The 24,238-nt window shown below is 49.2% G+C and overlaps 1 protein-coding gene across 1 annotated transcript in view; it reads left to right on the top strand.

The window, feature by feature from the left end:
• Positions 1–24,238, top strand: part of MYO1D (myosin ID) — a 780,763-nt gene that overhangs the window by 264,458 nt on the left and 492,067 nt on the right. Inside the window, exons 5-9 of the mRNA XM_069634169.1 lie at positions 3,780–3,833; positions 4,549–4,644; positions 7,102–7,218; positions 14,672–14,878; positions 22,360–22,505. Coding sequence (XP_069490270.1) covers positions 3,780–3,833; positions 4,549–4,644; positions 7,102–7,218; positions 14,672–14,878; positions 22,360–22,505 — 620 coding nt within the window. The remainder of the gene's footprint in view (positions 1–3,779; positions 3,834–4,548; positions 4,645–7,101; positions 7,219–14,671; positions 14,879–22,359; positions 22,506–24,238) is intronic.

Raw genomic sequence — 24,238 nt, 5'->3', positions numbered from 1 at the left:
GCCTTCCCTGTAGGCCTGTCCCGCTCTGGTGACGAGTTGTGTCTGGTCAGTGCCTTGGGTGGGCTGTGGCCATCATTGGCTTGGGTGGGCTATGAGCGTCTGCTCCACTGTGGGTCCATCATTCACTTGATTGGGCAGTGCCTTAGGTGGGCTCTCCTTGCGCAGTAGTTTGAAGGGAATTTACTAACTCTGGGGAGTTTGTGTAAGTGGTTAGTATGGGGAGTGCTTGCTCACTCGCTCGGGTGGCCGACACCCTGTCTACTGCGTGAGTAGTAGCTGTGCAGTCAGTTGTTTGGGTGGGCTGTTCCCACATACTGTCGTGGATATTCTCTGCTTGCTCAGTGACTTGGGTGGGCAGTGCAAGCAAATTTCTGTTATGCCAGTGCTTTGGGTGAGTCGTTGCTGCTTGGGTTGGGTGGATGGGCCTACTCCACGTCACGGCCAGGGTTGCTCAGTGAAGTTCTCACTGAGCTTGGAGACGCCTGATGTCTAGTCAATACTACTTCAAAAATAAATCGGCAATAATTGATCGTTTATATCGTTCATCCAACCTAATGCGGCTTCAATAATCTTCAAATTGCCCAAAATTGCAAGTGATCAAATGCATTTCCTTGTACGGTGCTTACACTGCCCTGAGCCTCCTTCAAAGAGTTGAACGATGGTAGAAGAGGGGACAATGTATAGAAGGCGGGGCGGGGAGCGGGTAGGATGGAGGGTATCAGGAAGGAGACCTGGGTTGCGGCAAGGTGTACCCTGTAAAGTGCTAATGTCTGCTCAAGTCTGAAGAAAGTGCTGCCAGCGAACAGAGGATAGTAGGGTGGCCACGAGTGGCCAACGAGGAGTAGGGGGGGGAAGGAGAAAGCGGGGATTTTGTTCTGTTTGGCTGCACTTTTGTAATACAGACTCTGCAAAGCAACGTAAATTGCCTTTGGGTGCAACCGTTAGGAGAGCACCCTGAGGAAATGCAGTGAGGCTGGAAGGAGAGATTGATGGAAGATGTATAAAGTGAGGCTGGAAGGAGAGGTTGATGGAAGATGTATAAAGTGAGGCTGGAAGCAGAGATTGATGGAAGATGTATAAAGTGAGGCTGGAAGGAGAGATTGATGGAAGATGTATAAAGTGAGGCTGGAAGGAGAGATTGATGGAAGATGAATAAAGTGAGGCTGGAAGGAGAGATTGATGGAAGATGTATAAAGTGAGGCTGGAAGGAGAGATTGATGGAAGATGAATAAAGTGAGGCTGGAAGGAGAGATTGATGGAAGATGTATAAAGTGAGGCTGGAAGGAGAGATTGATGGAAGATGAATAAAGTGAGGCTGGAAGGAGAGATTGATGGAAGATGTAGCAATTGAGGTCAAGAGTGCGAAAACATGGTCAATGAACATTTTTGGTTAAATAAGAGGGGCACAGCCTTCAAAAAACTGAGAATGGTCCTTCATGCCTAGATGAACAGGGCGGCTTTGTTCCCCAGTGGCTTGGTTGAGCTGTGCCCAGTCAGTCGCTGGGATGAAGTGCATTTGGTCCACTGCTTGGTTCAGCTGTGCCCGACTTACGCCTGTGGCGTTCACTGCCAGTTAGGAGATGGGGTGGCCATTGCCCAGTCAGTGGCATGGATGGGCTTTGTCACTGGTCAGTAGCTAGAATGCCTTGCATCTGCCAAGCAGCCGGGTTGGGCACTGCCCGCTCATTGCTATGAGTAAGCTGTGTCCAATCACCAGCTGGAATCGAATGCGCCTATTGATTCATTGGAGTAAACAGTAGTTTCTGCAGGAAGTTCTCGCCCAAGGACTTTAGTAGGCTTGGCCCACTCCGTGGCACAGCTCGGGAACACATAACCTCTCTGGACCTTACAGCTCCCCCTCTCTGTAGGGTCTACCCATCCAAGTGAACGCACCATGGAGGGCGTGACGAACGCTGGGGATTCCAGCGGCTCGGAGACCAACTAGGATCCGTGCTCGGTGGGCGTAGGGTCAGAGGATTGAGGTATCATTGTTTTAGGAATTGAATATCATGGGCTGTGCAGGTAGAGAGTTATTACCTCTAAGGACATTTTCTTGCAGGATTACTGTTATTTGGAGTCCAGAACTACATGGGCTGGAAGTGATCAGCAAGTCTTGAAGCAATAATACCCGGTTCGAAGATTAATGGGACCGATGGCAGCAACGGGCACTAAGAGCAGTTATGTTCTATAACATAACATGCCTTGGCAAGTGCGTGCCCTTTTTTAAACAAAAAATACACCCAAGATGGCCACCATGAAATTGATTTAGGTGCCTCGTGCAGTGCCCTACTTCAATTTCTATAGCAGGTTAGGGCGGGACCGAGGAGCAGGTGAGAACGTCCGAGAAAAGGAGGTGTCCTAGTTCAGGGCAGGTAAGTAGAGGCCATTGGATGGGGAGAATGGGGGCAGAGGTGCAAGAACGAGAGAGCGTGGGAGCCAGCGAGACATGAGTTAAGTATGGGTTGGAGGATTCAGCCTGGATTCTGCACAGCCTGAATGGCTGCCGCAGACGGCCAGATTGCTAATATCAGTTTCGGGATGGAAAACTCTCCAATAAGTCTATTAATGGCCTGGCCTGGGGGCTAAGCACAATACATCGGTACTCTCGCACCCACGTGCTGTTTATTCCTTAAGAAATGTGGTGGCATGAGCATCTGGCATGTGTCAAGTTCAGGGGCGTTGCTAGGGGGGGTCTAAGGGGGCTATAGCCCCTCATCTTTTGGTTGTAGCCCAGGATAGAATCTCAGGAGCTACAGCCAAAAGACTAGCTAGCCCCCAGTCCCGACAGTTCTGACATCAGCGTAGCCCCCGGTCTTTTCCAGACCTAGCAACTCCCCTGGTCAAGTTCAAATTGGCCTATGCTTGGAGTGCCCGGCGCGGATGCTGGCACAATAATATGAACATGTGGAGTTGCATAGAACGTGCACATAATGGGTTTAACTAAAGTCCATTCTTTGCAGTGCATTTTTAGCAGGCCCTTGCCTTGCTTTTCTTCAGCATGCTCATGCGTGTTGCAAATCACTTGAGACCCTACAATCCAACGACGGAGGGCTGGGGGAGTGGGGAGGGATGTAAATGTGCAATCGTTAGCCGTGGCGCACCAGATCACTAGCTATGTCAGGTGGGCGAGTTGGCAGGGTTCTCTGGTATGCATGTCTTGGGGAATTGAATGGGGGCAGAATTGCCCATACATTTGAAGTTGCCTGGTGGAAAATAAAGCATAAATGCCACTAGTGTATGCACTGAAGACCTGGTTATTTAATAAAGTCTATGGCTTGCAAATTTACTTACGTTCTGTACTCAACATGTTGTGCTAAACATCTTCTCTGATAAGAGGCTAGAGCGCCTTGAAGCTTGCCCGATGAAGCACCTTTATGAATAATGAAAATGAAGTCCTCTTTATGCCATCCTTCCTCTGATGTCATTTCTGGTTTTGGAGCTAAAGGCACTTTTATTTACAAACTGGAGGATAGCCTAAGTAAACAACACACATTAAAACAAGAGGACAATGAAACAGATGGTCATGTTTTGCATGTGGCATCCAGTAAAAAGTGACACATATTTGAATTTGCAATAAAGTGTATGCCTCCCAGGTAAACATGTCAGGGTGCAAGGTACTAGCCAGCCTTGACGCCACTGGCGCCCTGGCATGCACACAGCGTGCTATTTCCCTCGCCAGTGGTCAGTGCACATGTTGAGGCCTGCATAAGAGGCTTATGCGAAGCATGGGTGCCTGTGCAGTGGCAGCCCTGCAGTTACTGCTCTTGTTTCTCTTGCAGTCTCGTGTTCTGGTGCAGCAGGCGGGCGAGCGGAGCTTCCATTCCTTCTATCAGGTCAGTGGCTGCTCGTCGCATGTATCTCTGGCCATCAGGCAGGGTCGGACTGGGCCATCAGATTGTCTCGGGCACCAATGAAAAAGTGGGCCACAGTTGAAAATGACAATTCATTCCTTTTGGGACTGTTTGAGTAGTACCCAAGGGGGAGGTTTTTGATAAAATGTGATGCAAATTGTGCATGTTAAAGAATTTGTATTCAATAACTCTGGTCAAAACTACTAACCGCATAGTGAAGTAACCCCTCAAACTGGTCCACATTGGGCCAAAAAGTGGCCCACTTTGACCAAAAAACTGGTCCACAACAGCATTTTGTGTTTTTGGTTCGGCCATGGGCCTATTGACCTATAGGCCAGTCCGACCCTGCCATCGAGCGATACATTCAACGCAACTGAGCCCCCCACGCCCCTGAGAGTTCTGACTCTACTACACCCACATGACTACTGTTAACGTATTAATTGCGCTGAGGGCTACGCCACCTTCCTGAGAGTGAGTCCTTCCCTGGGAAACGGGCAACCACACTAGACTGTGAAATTGACAAATAACTGTCATTGCCTCCTCTTGACCCTACAGAGACAGTACAGCTGATGATAGACTCAATGCAATCGGATTGGAAGTGGAGAGCCAGCATTGACCGATCATGCAATCAGACTGTACTCGCGACCTCCTCACGTCTCGCATATCTCATTACCGCCATTTTGTTTTGTATCTTCAGCTGCTTCTGGGGGGCTCGGAGCAAGTCCTGCGTTCCCTTCATCTCCAGAAGGAACTCTCCATGTACAACTACATCCGGGGCGGAGCCCAAATCAAGGTGAGTGAGTGCCTGTGTCTCTCTCCCATTGCTCTCCATGTCTTTTACTGCCTAATGCATTCATGTGCCATACACTGATTCCTGTACTCCTGTGTCTTTTACTGGCTGTCACATGCATGTTCCCCCACACTATCCCTTCAAACCTGTGTCTTTTGCTTGCTTTTGCATACTGGTGTGTTGCACTGATCTCCCCCCGCCCCCCAACCGTTGATTCCGTTGTTGCATACACGTGTTCTTCCCTAGTTTCCAGGACACCTGTATCTCTCACGGACTCACAGGGTACACACCAGTCACTGATTCCTGCACGTGTGTGCCATTCCGTGGTTCTTGCATGCACGTGCCCTTAATAGATTCCGGTAGACCTGTTCCTCGCTGATTCTTACAGGACTGTCCACTACTGATTACTTTTCTGATTAAGACCTGTGTGTAGCCTGTGCTGGAGCTGATGAGAAATGTATGGCACAAACATGTTTGGCCATAAGGAGATCTGCGTCTGGGGGTGTAGCTGGAATTCCACCTTCTCACCCCCTCCCCCCCTGCTCCCAGTAAGAGAGGGCAGTCCTAAAGAGAGGCTTTTTTGTTCATAACGACTCCAATTTATCTGCCTCTACCTAGCTGTGCTGTGCAGCATCCCTTAAAAGTAACCACATAGTATTAGCATGCAATCTACCGTCAACAAGTATGCCATAGCTTCAGCAACGGATGTATACGATTTGTTTGTATCAATTTGCCCGCGGCCGTGTTTCTGTGTGTGACCGTTTTGAACGCAAATATATGTGGTGGAAACCCCCTGCAGCCCCCCAAATCCCCTATATTATTTATTACCCCAAACCCACCCCCCACATATATTTGCTGTCAAAAAGGCAGCAAAACATTCTGCCAAATCGGTTGCGGGCAAATCGGCCCCAGCCAACTTGGGTAATATTGTCCCGGGAGGATAGCTCAGCGGCAACGTGCTCGCCTTGGAAGCAAGACGACACGAAGCAACACAGGTTCGATCCACGGGTCCACGCTTAGAAACCTCTGGGTATTAAGCGTGTTATAAATACGCAACTAAGACAAAAAAAACAATTACACAACTAAAAAACAAACAATTCCTGTAACAGCGCCTCGATGCCTGCGGCTGTGTGAGCGCTTTAAAAATGAAAAAAAAATGTATAAATAATAATACCCAGGCAACCGCTAGAATAAGGAGGTAAATATTCTCACCTGCGTTTATATATAAAGGCAGCTGGCTGCAGTAGGTTTTTCCCAGGAAACAATAACAGTGCAATGTGCCAAAACATGTGATGTAGACTCCTCCCCATTCCCCCTGTACCTTCCTCTTCAAACAGCAAACGTATACCCAGTGGTCGAAGTGTACGAAAAGAAGTAGTAGAACTATGTTCCCTACTCTGCCTGCCCCACAGACACCATTACTGCACCCCCTCCCATGCACACTAAAAATTTTAAAAAACACATGCGCCTGCTCTTTAAGGAAACGTCCTGTGCAGTGCACTCAAAGTGCAAGTTTCAACTTCCTCCTACACTTTTATTTCAAAATAAAACCGTTCCGGAACGGTTACTTTTTAAAATAAAAGTATAGGAACGGTAAAACGTAATTAAAAGAAGTAGAGGAGCACCGCTCCCGACCGCTCCTGCCCACTTCGACCACTGCGTATACCCCATGAGCATTAGCAGTTTCCCTTCTTGCCCCGCACAGGGGGCGGCGGGGTGGGGTAAATACTGTTACATATATCCATCACTTGTTTCTCCCTCACTGAAACCTGCATGCACGCTTCAGGAGGATAGCTAAGGGGAAACGCGCTCGCCTTGGAAGCAAGTCGACACAGAGCAACACGGGTTCGATCCCCAGGTCCGTGCTTAGAAACCTCTCGGTATTAAGCGCTTTATAAATAACCAATTATAATTTAATATTATGTGGCCCTAGCTGATTATCGTTCGCCTCCCTCCCTCACTGGTACCGTCCCGCATATGTCCCTAGCCAGTTATTGCAGATCTCTGCCCCTTGCGGATATCTGCACACCGATGTCCCTCCCCGATTTTAGCCTGCTATTAGCCCTGTCTGAGCTCTGCATGCATTTTACCCTCACTGATTCCTGTATAGCCCGGATTTGTCTTTAATCTTTGGTCTCTTCTCTGCTTCAGACCATCCCGGATGTTGGTCAATGGTAGGGCATGTATTTCTGGTCCAGGGTGCTGGCCTGACTCTTGGCACCTGTCTCTGATCTTGCTCCGATTCTAGCTTGTGCTGGTTTCTGTCCCGGCGTTGGCTGTATCCTTCAGGTAAGCCTTCCTAAACCGAAGGCTGGGTTGACCAGTCATTCTGCCTCTGGATTGTCTGACTCGGCCAGGACTGCGATTCCGCCTTCTGTGCAGGTGCCTCTGTGCCTGAGAAGGGCTCCTGCATTGAGGGATGTTGATGTGACGGCTTTGTTTCTGCTCGTCTCCTTGCAGTCTTCCATCAGTGACGGGACGGAGTTCAAAGCTGCGGCCGAGGCCATGAAGGTGATCGGCTTCAAACCGGAGGAGATCCAGACGGTCTATAAGATCCTGGCCGCCATCTTGCACCTGGTGAGTGACCTGTGTGGTTTCTTCTGAAATAGAAGACATTCTAATCTCCTTCCTAAATAGGGTTTTGAATTCGTTTTGTTGACTTTTTGTTCCAAATTGAAATGTGTTCTCAGTGTCTTTCCCTCTGGAAGGTGAAAGGTTGATTGTGGGTTGCTGAGTCTATACACTGCCCTTTGCTCGGGTGCAACACATGCAGGCTTGCTGTCACAGGCGGAGGCGTACACGGCTTACACAAGTAGGAGATTGCAGAAAAAGGACCATGGCATGTTGGTGTTTGGCACAGTCTCTACACAATGACCCAGATTTGAGAAAACGGGCCTTGCTCTGCCCTTGTAGACTCTTGAGAAGGCAAACTGCTTTTAGCCCCAATTTTTTTGTAAGACTTCTGCTTTTGAACCCTGCTTTGCTTGGTCCAACTTCAGTGTATCACGCCCCACAATTCTGGGAACATCCGATCCACCAACAATGAGTTCAGGTGGAATTCAGTCGGAAAACCTTCTCTGAATCTATTAGCAAGAGTCTCCTACAGCAAGAAAAAGGAGGCGTATGTATGTCAGCTACAGCACTTAACTTTATTGACGACGAACACATGTAATCCCATGTTATCCAATGAAATTTCTCACTGGTTTTTGCTGTTCATGAAACATAAGTGTGCACTTTGTCTAGTACAGCACTTTCTTGACTCATTTTTAGGCCAAATCATAGATGGGAATTCAACACTACATAGGTTTTGTTACTGAAAAATGTCTCGCTGTGGATTTTATTACTGCACATTTTTACCATTTCTTCCCCTCCCTGCCTAATCTGGAGGGAGACCCCACAAACCTAATCCCCCCACCTACTTCCCATCCAATATTGCCTCACCCAAACCTACTCTCTCCTTTTTTTATTATTTGGAAAATGTGGTCAAAAATGTTTGGTAATGTTGTTCGGTGAAAGACTGGATGCCATCTGGATACAGACCCTTATTTTTGGGTCTATGGATGTGAGAGAAACAGACCAAATAATGCCTTCTAATTCTCCATCATGCATCTGTCAATTTCCCTCCGAGTGCAGGGTCTGCCAGAGCTGTCGCCCCACGACTGTCGATTTACCTTTGCATCTTTGGACAAGGCCTCCAATGAGTTCTTTTCCAGAAACCTTCAGGTTCTGAGCAGCATTACACAATCTGCGACCAGGTGTTATTGGCCATAAACGAGGCATTCGTCCAGAAAAGACATTATTTGGTGGGACGATGGTCCTCGTGCAGGGGTCGCTGGGTGCTGTTCTTCTCAGGATTTCAGTTCTGCAAAGCCTAGCATCCAGGAAACCGACATGGGACGGTTGACGTATTATCTGGACTGGATGGAGCAGAGGAGACAGTAGTACATCAGAACTTTTTATCATGCCGGATTCCAACCTTGCAGTAGGTGGGACGGGACTATCCCACCATTTCGATTAGATCTTAAAAGATGAAATAAAAGTAATAAACATTGAACAATGGGTAGGTATGAGCTGGAGAAGTGAAGGCAGGATGGAGGTGGACTTTTTAGGAAATAGGGTTTATTTCTGCCGGGCATTTATTATTAGAAGCCTAGCACCGAGATGGTGTCAGTCACAATGTTTGGTTGATTGGAAAGTGTATGGCCCAGAGGAGCAGTCCTGGGTAACTTTAGAGTTTTTCCACGTTCCCCGTTAAAGGAGGACATTCTTGAGGGTACTGTGGCGAATCCCCGGATGTCGTCATTTCTGCCCTAGGGGGAGCCCCTTCCCATGAGGCCAGGCTGCTGCCCGATAGTCTCCCTGGGAGCGGTACTTAGCATGAGGATCTCATGGGGAGAGAAGCCCCTATGGGACTAGGGGCGACTCTTCGGGGAGAAAGCAGTATGTCCACAATACACCCCAACCTACCTCATCCTTATTCCCTGAACACAGTACATTAGTCCCCCACACTTCCATATACTTGTATAAAGTTCATAGTCCAGCCCTTGTGAGAACCACTGAGACGAGGAACAGTAGGGACTACTTAACTGAAGTATATTGGAATACTGGGACAAGGAAGAGTCCAGCAAACCCAATAAGGAGTACTTGTACTGAGACGAAGATGATGTGTGGAGCCATGAAGATTGCCCCACTGACCCACAGTAAGTATTCTAGTCTATATGAACGTTGTGCAAGGATAGAAACCGAGCAGGAACTCGTGATAGAGTCAAACCCTCCCTGGAGGAACTGCGAGAGCCAGCACGGTCCAGGAAAGAGGAAGAAGACAGACCGGGACAGCGAAGCGGGAGCAAGAAGGTCCAGAGCCATTCCAGAGCAGAGGGACCACTTGGCAAGCCAGAAAGGGAAAGCTACTGGCATTCCTGAGAACTGGGAAGCGTGGGAAGGAAGAGCTGCGCTACCCGAAAAAGAATTTATAAGAGAAAGTAAACATTTGTGGAGAAATATTAAGGGGGTTTGGGGATCCCAAGAGAGAAAACTATCTTTTCGGACCCTACTAAGAGGTTCTGGGACTCAAAGAAAAGAAAGAGGAAGATGAGGCAAAAAGCCCTATACCTGACAGGATAGTGAACCAGGTTTAGGGGAAGCCCAGAAAAGGGAAAACGACTTCCTCCAAGGTGCATCTTCCTTGTTGCAGTACCTGGCAGGAGAGTACACCAGGTCTTTTCAACACAAGTCCGTGGTTCAGGCTTGAAACCCAAATAGACAGAGAAAGGCCAAGGTGTTGATGAACACTATGAAAGAAGCCAAGAGAAGGGAGTCATTCTCTTGGCACTACGGAGAGTCAGAGAAAAGCCGGGGGGAGGGAATCATCTCACCCTGGTGTTTGTGAACTCTGTGTGAGAAGCCATGGAAGGGATTCATTTCCTTGGAATTGCAGAGGCCCAAGAAAGACCAGGGGAAGGGAGCCATTCCCCCTGGCATTGTGAACTGCACAGTAAAGGCCAGGAGAAAGATGTTGTTCATCCTAGCGCTGTGAAAAGTAGCGAGGACCCTGAGGAAGGATGGGGGGGGGGAGCCATCTCCCCTAACACTGCAAAGATACAAGACTTTCTCTTTCCATGTGCGTTGGTGGAGTGTCAAGCCAAGAAAGCCTTTGGGACCTTTTTGAAGAACTTTTGCATTTTTCATCATCCGAAAGTGTACTTTGGTCTATCATTCACAAGAAGGGTGCCATTCTTCTGGACCAAGAAGATCACCACTTTACTTAATTTAATTTAGAGTGTAAGGGAAGGAAATTGGTTTTTGACACATGACGGTGGACTACTTGTTTTGGACGGACATCCTTACGCAATCGTTTAGTATTTGATTGATGTAGGGCAACCCCTCTTAGTAATAGGGCCAGGTAGGGGTTTGTATTTTATTTTACATAATAAGTCTATAGCCAAAAATATGCCACTTGTGTGTCAGTCTCCTTCTTCTACACCCTTACAACCCCCCCCAAAAAGGAGTAGGGAATTTAGGGAGTGAGAATTGTTAGGATTCAAGGGAAAAGAGAGCTCAACAAGAAGGGGAATAACACGTGGTTGGAAGATCTGGCCTAGATGGAAACTGGGTGGAAAGGCGAGGAGGAGACCAAGGGCAAAAGGGTTCCACCAGGTATTGATGAGGAATTCTAGGAAACTAGTCACCAGTCTAACATGGCCTCCAGATCAGACATTTGGAAATAAAATAGACAAAGGACTAGCCTTACATGAGGCAACTGGAACTGACTTTAAGTAACCATAACAATATTTAGAGGATTGCTTATTAAAGTACTTCGATGTACCTCTTCCTGTCGTTCCATCTTTGCTTCTCTCCTTCTCGCCTCCTCACTTCCCCATTCTTACCTTCCTTAAGGCGCTCGGTTTCACAGACACTGCCGAGCCACCTATGCGGTTTTGCCAGCTCTGCCTTGGCTCCCACCTCCCTTGCTCTCACGTATGCTTCTGAATCGTTGGTGCAGTTTTACCCGCATTTCCCTTGTTCCCCCTCCACTGCTTTGCCTCATAAGCATGCTCAATTCTTTCTGCATGTTCTTTCTTGCTTGTGCCAGTCAGCTTGCCCACTGGTAGGGCAAACCTTACTCACCTGAATTTTTCCCACTCAGGACCCTGCAGCCTTCTCTCTGGGGGTGCTGTGTTCCAGTGGGGATTTTCCCTTCAAATACCAGGGTTTTTATCTGCCACCCCAGTATCCCTAAGCGCTGGTGGGTGTCGGTCGTGCACCATGCCTTTCCGCCCTGTACCATATAGGTCCTCTGTACAGTGACTTTATTATTGGTCATTACTGATCTACGCTGGCATCACATTTCTGTCCTTTTGTCATCTTTAGGGAAGGGGTAAAGAGCCTGTTCCTTCCCTTCCCTTGAATAGTCTCCCCGAGGGCAGTAGGATCCTGGTGTGGGTCTCATCCAGGCATTTTACGGCCCAACAGGTCGGTGCCCGAGTAAACCTTCTTGCTAATGTGGTAAGGCTGCATTTAATCTGTGCAAATTCTAGGCCTGGCAAATCCTGGTCTATGCTGCTAGTAGAGATGTTCTCACTTAGTGGACTGCAGCACTGGAGACCCGGTTGTGGTTCTGGATAGGGTAATGAATCTTATGGACAGGCCGAGTTTTTCAAAGTCCAGGTTAGAAACATTTTGTAATTAAGATATTTTAGCAAATATGTTGGTTGGGGTGGCTGCCACAGTTGGTCGGGGTTTGTTGCGAGCAAGATTTTCATGTGGCGCAGGATAAGGTGACAGTAGATCTGAATAATTAGTGATCTAAGTAACCAGTTTTCAGACTTTGGGCCAGATGTTCTATTATGTTGATTTATACCGTGCACCACTACCACCCAGGGGCCGGTCTCCAGGCGCTCACGTGGCTCTGCAAGAAAAGAAGGTGGGGTGTGGTAGTGGGGATAAGATGATGGGATAGGTTGAGAAGCAGGAGGAACTGGAGTCTGTGTGCGTTGTCTTGCGTGCGGGTTGGATTGTACGGCACCACTTGTAACCGTAAGGGTAATTATATGATATGATAGGTTATTTATAATGCGCTTAATACCCAGAGGTTTCTAAGGGTGGACCCGGGGATCGAACACGTGTGGTCTTGCTTCCAAGGCAAGCACGTTGCCCCTGAGCTATCCTCCCAAGACAAGCCTCAGTGCCTCAGATGTGTACTAGTGTAGTTTATGTTGGGTGTACGGGTCGTCTGTGGTTAGGGTGGAAGTACAATCGCGCACACTGGTTTGTTTCCGTAAGGTGGGTGGTCCAGTGTCGCGGTTGTTAGCTGTTTGGTAGAGTTGTGTTGGTGTACGTTTGTGTGTGGTGTGGTTGGATTTATGGATTGTGTGCACTGGTATGTTCCCGCTAAGGTTATGTCCAGAGTCCCTGAACATTTGTTGCATGCAGGTGTTAATTAATGTTAAGTGTAGTATGGCTATCCCAGATATTGTATTAACGGCACAGTTCGGTGCGTGCACAGTGCTTTTCTGCACCTTGCCCAGATCTCCCCCAGGGAAATCCATAGCATAGCAGTTCATCCAATGTATGGAAATTGGGTGGAAGTGAATCAGGATTTCCCCATGGGTTCCGATTGATCCTAGAGGCTATAGCTGTCGCACCGGCACCAGTCCTTCTAAGAAGCAACGCACCACGACAATTGGGCGGCAGAAGGTTGGGCAGAATTTCTCCCCGGTTGTGTTGGTCTTAGGTCCTCTTTCACCAAATCATGAAGCTGGTTTAAAAATGATTCATCCATTTAACAATATTACACCATTAAACTAGAAATCCCCAGTGCGCTGTTTGATAAAAGGTACCTGAAGCAAATATTGTACCTATAGAAGCTGAATGAGATGGTCACAAAACTATGTTGCGTACCCAGATGCAAATCCTAAACTTGAAAAGACTGGCTTCCTCTTTTGCTTTGGGAGTAGGTCTCCCAGTTTTAGAGTGGACTTCTCTTGGAAGGGTTTTGCTGAATGAGTGGCTATTTCCGCCATCTCATTTCATACTTCTTCCAGGCTTTGGCACGTGAAGGCGCTTAACGATCCAGAATAAATCATGACGTTGTGAATGGTTATCAGTTGGCCTGACTGACAGGAGGCAGTCAGAATCGTGACATCACACAGCAGGACAAACCTTCAGGATGGTCCACAGATCCTTGCTGGCGTAGGACCACACCCCCATTCATTCTCGGGAGGATAGCTCATCGGCAACGTGCTTGCCTTGGAAGCAAGAAGACACAGAGCGACACAGGTTCGATCCCCGGGTCTGCGCTTAGAAACCTTTGGGTATTAAGCACGTTATGAAAAAACCTATCATCATATGCCTCACTATGGAAATGTGTGCCACTTGGCAAAGCTCAATGATTGCAGCGTGTCGCGAAACTGTAATCATCCAGGCACCCAGGATTCTTTGATCAAATTGGAATTAAATGAAACTCTTCAAATGCAAGTTTGCTGTTTTTCTGCTCAACGTTTCCGTTTCCTGTGTCTCAAATTACAATGCTTTTCTCAGAGACGCCTCCAGAGCACGGGATTCGAACCTGTGTTGCTGTGCGTTGCTTTGCTTCCAAGAGCAATTCCTCCTGCCCTCTGTAATGCTCCCTGGGAGTATTTGCCAGACCCTTTAAATGTTTCCTATATCATTAGGTCTAGGATGATTAACCTTTTCCCAAATGTGTAATTATATTAATGTGGGCTTCTCCAATGTTTGCAACGCCTGCAGTCCAATACACACAGTGTGTGGTTATTTATGTACTGGCTATAAGCACTGTTAGGAAATAGTCTTCTTTTTGCAGCTTTCCCCATCTCTTACATTGGAAACCCAGCATATCTGCTGACAGTTTGTGTGATCATGACCTGATTTTTGCGAGTGTGGTCTTTTTAACCTCATTCTCTCGCTGGTGGGTGCTTAAGGGTTTCGTTGCAGGGGAGCTCAGTCCTCCCCCCCCCACTCCCCCCTAAGTGTCTGCAGTATGGCACCACACACTCCCCTATGGAAAGTGCTGCAGGGGGACCTTGTTTTCCCTTTCTTTGTACTTGAGGTGCATTTTTGCCATGTTAACTGTAGCCCAGCCAGCCTGGTGGCACCATTTTTTTTTTTGTACAGTGTGGTAGCAATTTTACCACTAGAGTGGGCAAAATGGCTAGGCTCGTGTTTTAAGCCTGTCTTTTTGGCTTACTGGCTTTGTTGCCTCCCTGGATAGCAGTGGACAATGGCCTTATATGGTCCTTCTCTTTTCAGGCTCCAGCCAGAGCCTGTGAGGGTGCCTTTGTGTGGAACTGGTTTGTGCTGGGTAGAAAAGTCATTTTACATTTTTCCTGGATTTAGTGAAAAGTTGTGATGGAATGCACGTTGTACATTTTACTCTGACTTTATAACGCAGCCTTCTTCCCAAATCGTATTTTATGCATTGCAGAATATTTGGATTGGGGGGATGAATGTGAATGGGGATTGGGGGGCTAGTATGTAATGTGAGAATTGATCCTTTGTTTCCATCTTTCAGGGGAACCTGAAGTTTGTCGTGGATGGGGACGGGCCGCCGCTGATTGAGAACAGCAAGGTGGTCTCGGTCATCGCTGACCTGCTCGCCACCAAGTCCGATCTGGTGGAGAAGGCCCTCCTCTTCCGGACGGTGGCCACCGGGCGAGACGTCATTGACAAGCAGCACACAGAGAAGGAGGCTACCTACGGCAGGGATGCTTTTGCCAAAGTAAGCCCACCTTCACTTTTATCCATTGGGCGCGCTTGGCACACATGGCGCGTGGCCATGTGTGCTGATTCCTACCATGCAGCACGTTCTTTGATTCTTGTTCCCCGAAAGTTATATGGGATGGTCCCATTCTGCAAGGATGTGGAGTCGCCTGCACTAGCACTTAGCCTGAGGATCCCCCCTCCCCTGTGGCTTCCCTCCCGGGCCATCCTCCAGAACGTACCCATTCGTCTACCACCCCGCCTCCCCATCTCCTGCACTTCTCACTGGACTTGCACGGCCGAATGCCACAAGGCTTGGTAGGACCATGACTGTATTTTACTGTTTTTGCTATTATTTCCCTTGTTCCCTTCTCATTTAGCCTTGGGGCGTTTTGAAACACTATTCAGTTGTATAAGCGCCTAACAAATGCTGAATAAAATAAATAAAAAATGAGTTAAAGAAGAGCCGAATGTGTACACTATACATCCATGGGAGTATAGAGTATTGCCCATAATCCAGTGATGTCCATTTCGTCTAATATGAACAGAAGTCCTGGCATGACATTCTGTCCAATCAAAGTTTCACCTGCGCTCGTAGCACGTTGTTGTGCCTGCTCTCCCCCTCCCCTCCCACTTCCTGGTTCTCCTCTCCCTCCCGCCTCCCTACCCGCCCACACCCCCCCTTCCTATCCTCCCTCTTCCTATAACTACACCCTTTGGGGCAGCCCTCTGCCCGGCAGCCCCCTGCGGCTAAGGGCCCCAAGGCCAAGGGCGACTCCTTCAGTTGCGGCTCCCTGTGTGTCTGCAGGTGTCCGCAGGGGACGCAAGGCGCCTGTACTTTGCCATTTCCACCTTCGCGCGGCCCACCCCACATACACCTGGTCACTTCCTTCGCATGGTGTCTTCACCTCACTGTGTTCCACAGTTGAGGTAAACTTGGGTTTTTTCTCCCCTCGCAGGATTCTCTAACTTAGGTGGCCTCTGTACCTAATACTCATTTACTGTTCTGAAATGTGGTAAACTTGGGTTTTTTCTCCCCTCGCAGGATTCTCTAACTTAGGTGGCCTCTGTACCTAATACTCATTCACTGTTCTGAAATGTGGTAAACTTGGGCTTGCCGCTCACGTCCTGCCTGCGTGCTTCTCGTATCGTCTGACTTCCCGCCCCCACACTCCCTCCTACTCCATGGTGCTCTCTATCTCGCCTATCTTCTCTAACTGCTTCTCTATTGACTATCTTGCTCTCCTCACTAAATCTGGTAGGAAAAAGTTTAAAAAGGACATCCTGGTCTCCAACCCAAGCCTCCCTATCGCTGACACCTACACTAGTGCCTGCTCTAAGGAAACTCTCACTGACATCCTCTTTTTCGTGCCTTCACCTGACCTATGGACCCTTCATATGGTCTCTGTGCTCTCTCCTTTTTCGTCTTCTCCCATTAATGGTGGCACCCGTTGGGATGTCCTCTTGGCCCCCTTCCGCTCCTCTAAGGCCATCATTAATGTCTACGCTAATGGGACCGTCTTGGTCCAAGGCCCTCAGGCCAACCTTCACCTCTTTGATAGACGCTTCCCTGGCCTCATCAACTTCCTTTCCTCCCCTGCTGTCCCCCCCCTGTCTTCGGCTACCTTGCCTCTACCCTCCCTCCCTGCCCCCTCTCGCACTCCCACTTCACCTCCTTCTTCTACACCTCCGCAGGGCGTACCTCTGATCTGTACCCCTCCCCGGAAGTCCTTCAAGGATGGCAACCTTCTCCACTTTGCCACTCTTAACTCTCGCTCTGCCATCAAGCATTCCTCCGATATCTGTCGCCTTCTTGAGGAACTGGACCTTGACGTCCTCGGTCTCACTGAGACATGGTTCACAGCCAGCTCTGTCACGAGCTTTGACAGACTCCTACCTGAAGGTTACAAGATCCTCTCTGTGCCCAGGCCCAACCGTGCAGGGGGGGTGTTGCCCTTATCTTCCCTGAGTGGATTCCTGCCACTGTCACTCCTACGCAGACCTACTCCTCTTTTGAATGTCTTGTCTGCCGACTCTCTCTCTCTCCTAGCCATTCCCTTACCGTGGCTACTATCTATCGGCCACCTGGTCAAATTTCCTCCTTCCTCTCTGAGTGGGCTGACCTCTCCTCCTCACTCCTCCTGTCCCCCCACTGGACTCTTTCGTGAGCTCTGCGACTCTCTCTCACTCTCTATTCTCTCGTCTGGGCCTACTCATTCTGCAGGGCACACTCTTGATGCTCTGATCTCTTTTGACCTTCCCCTCTCTGTCCCTCTCTCCACTCCTCTCTCCTGGAGTGATCACTTTCTCCTATCCTCCCACCTCACCCTCCCTACCCCACAGGCAAAGCCACCCTCATCATTGCCACCCACCTTCTCGGTCATCCGACCCATCAAGCGCGTGTCAGTTGCGGCTTTCACTGCCACCTTCTCGCCCCCCCTGCCCCTTCGGCTGACTCCCACCCTGACACAGCCCTCTCCTTGCTCCACTCTGCTATATCTGATACTCTTGATATCCTTGCCCCTGTCATGAAAATCCGCCTGAAGCCCAAAGCCAAATGTAACTCCTGGTATGATTCGGATCTCGTCACCCTAAAACGCAAGTGCAGGGTGGCAGAGAGGAAATGGCGTGCTTAATGTTCATCCTCTGACAAACTGGCCTGCCGCCTGCTCCAAAGGCAATACCGTCTCTCTGTTCTCACCAAGAAGAGAGCCCTTATCCAAGCCCGCATCTCTGCGGCATCTAACAACTCGGCTGAACTCTTTAAAATCTGCAAGGAGCTTGCCAACCCTGCTGCAGTCTCTACCTCTCCTGTCCCCTCCCAGGCCCTCTGCACTGCACTGGCCTCCCACTTCATCTCTAAAACTCAGGACATCCTGTCCTCACTCTCCTCCTATCACCTGCCCCCCTCTCTTCCCTGCTCTTCCTCTGGCCCTTCTGCAGCCACCCCTCCTCCCTCCTTCTCTGCCTTTCCCCTTTTTTCTGCTGACGAGGTTTCCAGACAAGTCCGATCTATGAAAGTCTCGTCTAAACAGATTCACCCCTGTTCCTCCAAAACTATCAAGGACTACATCGACTCCCTGGCTCCTGCCCTGGCTGACTTTTGCAACCACTCCTTCGCCTCTGGAGTCTTCCCATCCCCCCTCAAGCACTCCCTTGTGCACCCTCTCCTTAAGAAAGCCTCTGCCGACCCCTCCTGTCCGGCTAACTATCGCCCAATCTCCATCACTCCCTTCCTGGGCAAGCTCCTGGAGAAACTGGCCATCTCCCAGCTTAACCTCCATGCTGAAGCTGTTGATAGTCTCCATGACCATCAATCTGGCTTCAGAGCGGCCAGAAGCACGGAAACTGCTCTCCTGAACATCCGTGAGGACCTGCTCTTGAACCTCTACTCCAACACTCCGTGTGTTCTCATTCTGCTCGATCTCTCTTCTGCCTTTGACACTGTCAACCATGTCATCCTGCTCAACCGTCTCTGTGATAACCTGGGTATCACTGGTCAGGCTCTGGCGTGGCTGACCTCTTTCCTTTCCAATCGACCCTCCCAGGTCCAACTTGGGTCCTTCCTCTCTGACATCTTTTTCTCCCCCTGTGGCGTTCCCCAGGGATCTAATCTCTCTCCCTGGCTGTTCAACCAGTATCTGGCAGTCCTTGCCCACCGCATCGCCGCCCTCTGCCCAAACTTTCAGTGCTATGCGGACGATACCCAGCTCATTTTCAGGCTACCCTCGGCCTCCTCCTCTCCCTCCCTCATCTCTGACTGTCTGTCTGCTATCCAGGAATGGTGTGCTGCCAATGACCTCTGCCTTAATGCTAGTAAGACTGAGATCCTACTCATCGGCACACCCACTCCCTCCTTCCCTGCAGCTCTCTGGCCGGCCTCTCTTGGCCCTCTTCCTGCTCCTACCTGCAAGGCAAAAAACCTCAGGGTCATCTTCGACTCCACACTCTCCTTCTCTCCTCATATATCTGACGTCTCTAAGAAGTCACATTACCAGCTGTACCTCCTCAGAGGTATTCTTCCCTTCCTCTCCTTCCCCCAGAAGCTCACTGTCTCCCGAGCCCTGGTTCTCTCGAAGCTGGACTACTGTAACAGCCTCTATCTTAATCTGCCTGCCTCCACTCTCCACCCTCTGCAACTCATCCAGAACAGAACTGCGAGACTTGTCCTGGGCCTCAAGCCCAGGGACCGTATCTCTCCAGGACTGAAATCTCTACACTGGCTCCCAGTGGCTGCGAGGATTAAGTTCAAAACCCTCTGCTTTGTCCACAAGGCCTTCTGGGGCCTGGGGCCTAAATACCTTCAACTCTCTCTTCCTAAATATCTTCCTTCCCGAGCCCTACGCTCATCCGTCTCCAACTCCCTCAGGGTCAGCCGCTTCTCGAAGCAACGAGCTGGGGGTAGATCTCTCTCCGCAGCAGGGGCCTCCCTCTGGAACAGCCTTCCTGCCTCCCTGAAACTTGAGGAGAACCTCAAAACCTTCCTCTTCACTTCTGCTTTCTCTCTCCCTCTCCCCTGCTAAATTCTTCACCAATACTGCACTGATTCTGCAACTGGGCCACTCTCACCGACCTCGGCCCTGGGCCTAGTCACTCTTCACTTGCACTGCCTCCCTGGCAACCCCTGCACTGCGGGACTGTCTCTGTATCACTACAGCCCCCCCCCCAGCACTTGTCTGCACTTACCTTGCACTTGTCACCAGCTGGCCCTATTTATTTATTATTTTATTTCTATTCTACTTATTTGTACTGAACCCCCCCTCCCCCTTCCCCTTGCACTTTTTCCCTTCCCCCTACCCCTGCACTTGCGCGGTCTGAATGACACCTGGCCTAGTAGGATCGTTGTCTGTCTTCCCCTTGTTCCCCCCTCCCTGCCTCGTCGCACCTTAATACACTTGTGTATAGGCGCGTTACAAATGCCTTATCATATGATACCATATCATATCAGTGCCACCTTACCCACTTAAAGTCAATGCCAGCATTCTGCCCGCTCACTGTCCTGGTCAGCAGGGACATCGTGGTCACTCGCAATGAATCTGGGCCGCACTAGCCAGCTCACTCACAGTCAATCCGCGCATTGCCACCCTCCCCTGCGGCTGGCAATGGAAAGGTGACCACCCTCAGTGAAGCCAGCACTGCAGTCCTGCCCACTCACTGTTAAGTCTCCGAAGTACCATTCTGCCAGCCTCGAGTAAACACATAGAGGTACCACCGTGCAGCCTAGCAGAGAGAGTCCTAGCATTACCATCATGCCAGCATACTACATACAGGCCTGCCCACCAGCAGTGAATTGTAAATGTAGTATCCTCTCATTGTCAACACATGCCAGCAGGGTGGCATTGCCCACACAGTGAATAATAGCAATGTCTTCCTAGTGACTCAGAGTGAATTCCAGTAGGGCATCTTACCCACACCATCTTGCCAAGTGGAGTGCCTCCCAGTGGGACCACCTTGCTCACTCACACTGAGTCTACACTGTGTCTTCCTGCCTTCAGAGATGAAGTACCATATACTGTTTCAGAAGGGGCATGGGGATGGGCATTTTAAACCCGCATCCCGTTTGAGAATTCGGGATGCGCTTTAAAATGCCCAGAAACGCCCCCTTATTTGCGCAAATGTGCAAAGGGGAAGGGGAAAAGGGCACCTGAAGGAGCGCAGCGCAACCTTGCTGCGCTCATTCAGATGCCCTTCTCGGATTGGGCCGCTTGCGCATCTCCTCACTTGCGCCTAAAAACGGTGTTGAAAATCTTGCCCAATGTTGGTCCGCATTTCATTCGACCTGGCGTATTACAAATAAACACTTGTAACACTCACTGCAATTCCAAGTACCACCTAATGTGGTAATAATATTGCATGCTGCGTCAATGAATATTCATTGCAGGGATATCATCTCTCTGCGCCAGATACTTAGGGCCTGATTCACAAAGCGTTTTCCTATGGGATTGCGCCATTATAAGATGCTTCTATGAATCGGGCCCATAGTGTTCTGAGTTCAGATGCGTAGGTTGCTGATATGCTCCAACTTCTGTCATTCGCAGTGCCTAGAAATATAGCCCAATTAATTTCAATTGCAATTGAAGCCTAAACGCAATCCACTCCAATTGCCTACACGTGTTTCATTGGCTATGTTGGTGCTCCCTCCCCTTAGCTTCTCAAAGGCGCAATTCTACAATTCAATCTTTCTGGCGCCATACCACCCACATCTCTTCCATAGTCGGACAATGCATTCAGATCGTCAAAATAATGTACATGTTTAAATGCTTATCCATGCCATCCAGTGTAAACAATTCCCATTACCCCCCTGCCCCCCGCTGAGCACGTCTATGTCACATTCTTGATACTACTTCCCCCGTGCAAAGAATTCGACCTGCACACACACTGAATGCATGCACGGCTAATTGTGCTGAGCAAAGCAAAACCATTCGTGCAGCAGTAAAAGGGTTAACCATGTCTTCTATTTAAACAACAAACTTTTAAAATTGCTCAAATAAAGGACACGATTTATGGAAAATTTGCACGGTTCAAAGAGATTTTGCGCCGCCGAAAAGTGACTTTGCATTCCCGACACAAACCCTGGTTCATGGAACTGTGCAAAGTGTATTTTTTCAGTGCAAAGTCATTTTTGCACTACAAAATGAACTTTGCACTGCCTTTGCCCTGAACAAAAGCACTTTGCACAGTTCCATGAATCAGCGTTTGTGTTGGCAGTGCACGGGCAAAAAATTCTATGAGTCGGGCACAAAGTCTGTACTCTGTAATGTTTGCTCAGTCATTAGCCTGCATGGACCTATGTGAACAGGCTCCCACATTGTACATTAACTTGGCTGCTAAAATGTGTTGCCTGCACTTACTTAGACGAGTCACCATTGTATGGGTCCCTGCTATTAATATAAATGTATTGATCCATGTTAATAGTCAAAGCAGCTGAACAGTGCTACCAGCTGACCATGAATGCCCAAGGGATCTTTAACAGGTCACTGGGCTCCCGGAAATCCCCCCAGCACCCTCAAAGCAATGCCCTCCTGCCCACCCACAGTGAATCCAAGCACTGCCGCCCTGGCCGCTCGCAGCACATCCCAGCGTTGCTATCCTTAATATAAAGCAGCCCCATCCTTTCTGCTCACTGTTGATATGCAGCACAGTCTTGCCCTCTGTCAATTTCACAAGCCACCCTTGATCATTGTCATTCCAAGCTCTGACCTCCGGAACCTGTTTAGGGAATCTACAGAGGAGGGTTTACCTACTAACTGCAAATCCTAGACTCGCCATCCAGCCTAATTACATAGGATCGGAAAAATCCCACCAAACCTAGTTCCTAGACCTCGTGCACACTCACACAATGCATCCTTGACTTCCATCCACACAATGCATCCTTGACTTCCATTCACATAATGCATCCTTGACTTCCATGCAGTGGATCTTTCTTTCTCCACCTTAAGAAATGTGTCCCAGAGAGTTCACCAAATCCCAAGCTAATCTCAATGACCTGCTCCCTTGTAGGCCATCTACGAGCGGCTCTTCTGTTGGATTGTAACGCGAATCAACAACGTGATCGAAGTGAAGAATTACGATACCACGGTGCATGGAAAGAACACTGTCATTGGGGTGCTGGACATCTACGGCTTCGAGATCTTTGACAACAACAGGTGAGCATGCTTCAGTAGAGGGAGCTAGGCTCTGGCCTACGGATAAAGCCATCTGCGCCGGTCTGGTGTCTAGTCCCAGTCCAACTTTGGAAAGATATGCAAATAAACTAGGACGTGCCCACCCTGCTTCTGCTTCCGTGCGCTGGTCTTACCTGTTAATGGAGAGACTCAGGTAGGCATAAATTCCTCTGCTCTGCACCCACGACATCCCATTCACCCTGAGCTCCAGTTGCAACAGGAGCCACTGAAGCCATTTTGGAAATGATCATTTGTCCTGGCTAACTCAAAATGTTCATCAGAGCAATTGAATGGTATCGTAGCTTTCTTATGTTTATTGGAATACTTGATCAAACAATTGGTTCTGATGACTTACTCAGATGTGTTTGTTTATTTTGGAATTGTATTTCACTTAAAACTGCACTAGTATGGTTTGCCCCTGCGATTCCTGTTCAATTTCTCTAGTCCGAGGCCTTTTAGGTGAGTTCTGTACATTTTCACAGAAGGATGCAGGACTCTCTCCGCCAAAGGGTTACCCATCGTCATCAACTCCCTCTTCCGTACACTCTCGTCAGACCCTTCAATTATTGTACTTCCCGACCCCCATTATTTCAGCTACAATATATTTTAATTGGCAATCTACCTTTGCATAACTGTATGCGCCTAATCCAAGACAACGCAAGCTGTTGCATTGGGTTACCGTCTCAAGGTGTACTCATTACTCCATCGGAATAGGTCTGCTTTAGCGTGTATGTCCAAGCAGTGCAGCCTTTCCAGCGTATACAGATTATGGGGTTGGTGACCCCACTTTAGCTCTACTTAAGTGAAAACGGGTGAGCTATGCATCAGTCCATGCCGGCTGACCATTTTGTGTCATGGCAAGCCTTTCTGGGGAAGGACAAGTAGAGGACAGGAAGCCTACGTTCTCCCTCGCCGACTGTGGTCAAGAAGTGGGGACTGGGCCGCGGTCACATGGCTCTCCACACAACCCTCCCTGATCCCACGAAAAGTGTGCAGGGCATTGTCACACACTATTCCTCTGTGCAGGGGAAGGTTCCTGATGCTGATTGTGTTGGCTGGTTGTGAGGAAATCCTATGTATTTGGCTAGAAGACAGGACTGAGGAGAGCATTCGGTCCGGGGACCACCACCTGGTCCATGAAGTGGGCACCGCAGGACATTCTGGGTGGATCCCCAGCCTCCCCTGTGCATCCTTAGCCTGTTTTATGTCACCCACTGAGTAGCTCAGAAGAATCCTTTGTGGGTTAAGGAGTGGAGGACCTGGCGGCTATCCAGGAAGGTTCAGGGTCTCCCTTAACAAAAGGCCACCTAAGGAACTCACGAGAGGAAATGTCCTCGACTCCACAGAGAAAGAATTTAACATGGATCTTGTGGTGCAGAGCCCATGAAACCAACAACGAAGACTTGGTGCGGGGGTCTGGTTTGAGACGCGTCACAAGTTAATATCTGCGGCACACACACTTGCTAACCCCACAGGCTCGCAGAACCCCATGTGCATCAGGAGTGGAGATGCTTACCGCTCTGAGAAGGACCAGCGTAACAGACAATGCTGAGTGCCGATAAATACAGCAGCGATCCATATGGGTGAAAGCTGGTGCCTGTGCTTCAGTTAACCTCGGAGAACAGACCGGTGAAGGCACTGGTCATAGCGTAACCCACGGTCATAGTGTAACCCATGGAAGATCTGTAGTCCCTCTGTGTGAACGACCATCGGTG

Source organism: Ambystoma mexicanum, chromosome 13 (assembly GCF_040938575.1).
Source record: "Ambystoma mexicanum isolate Mex_15411 chromosome 13, UKY_AmexF1_1, whole genome shotgun sequence".
NCBI classification, from domain to species: domain Eukaryota; kingdom Metazoa; phylum Chordata; class Amphibia; order Caudata; family Ambystomatidae; genus Ambystoma; species Ambystoma mexicanum.
The sequence above is the reverse complement of the archived record's forward strand: the minus strand, read 5'-3'. Positions and strand labels throughout refer to the sequence as shown.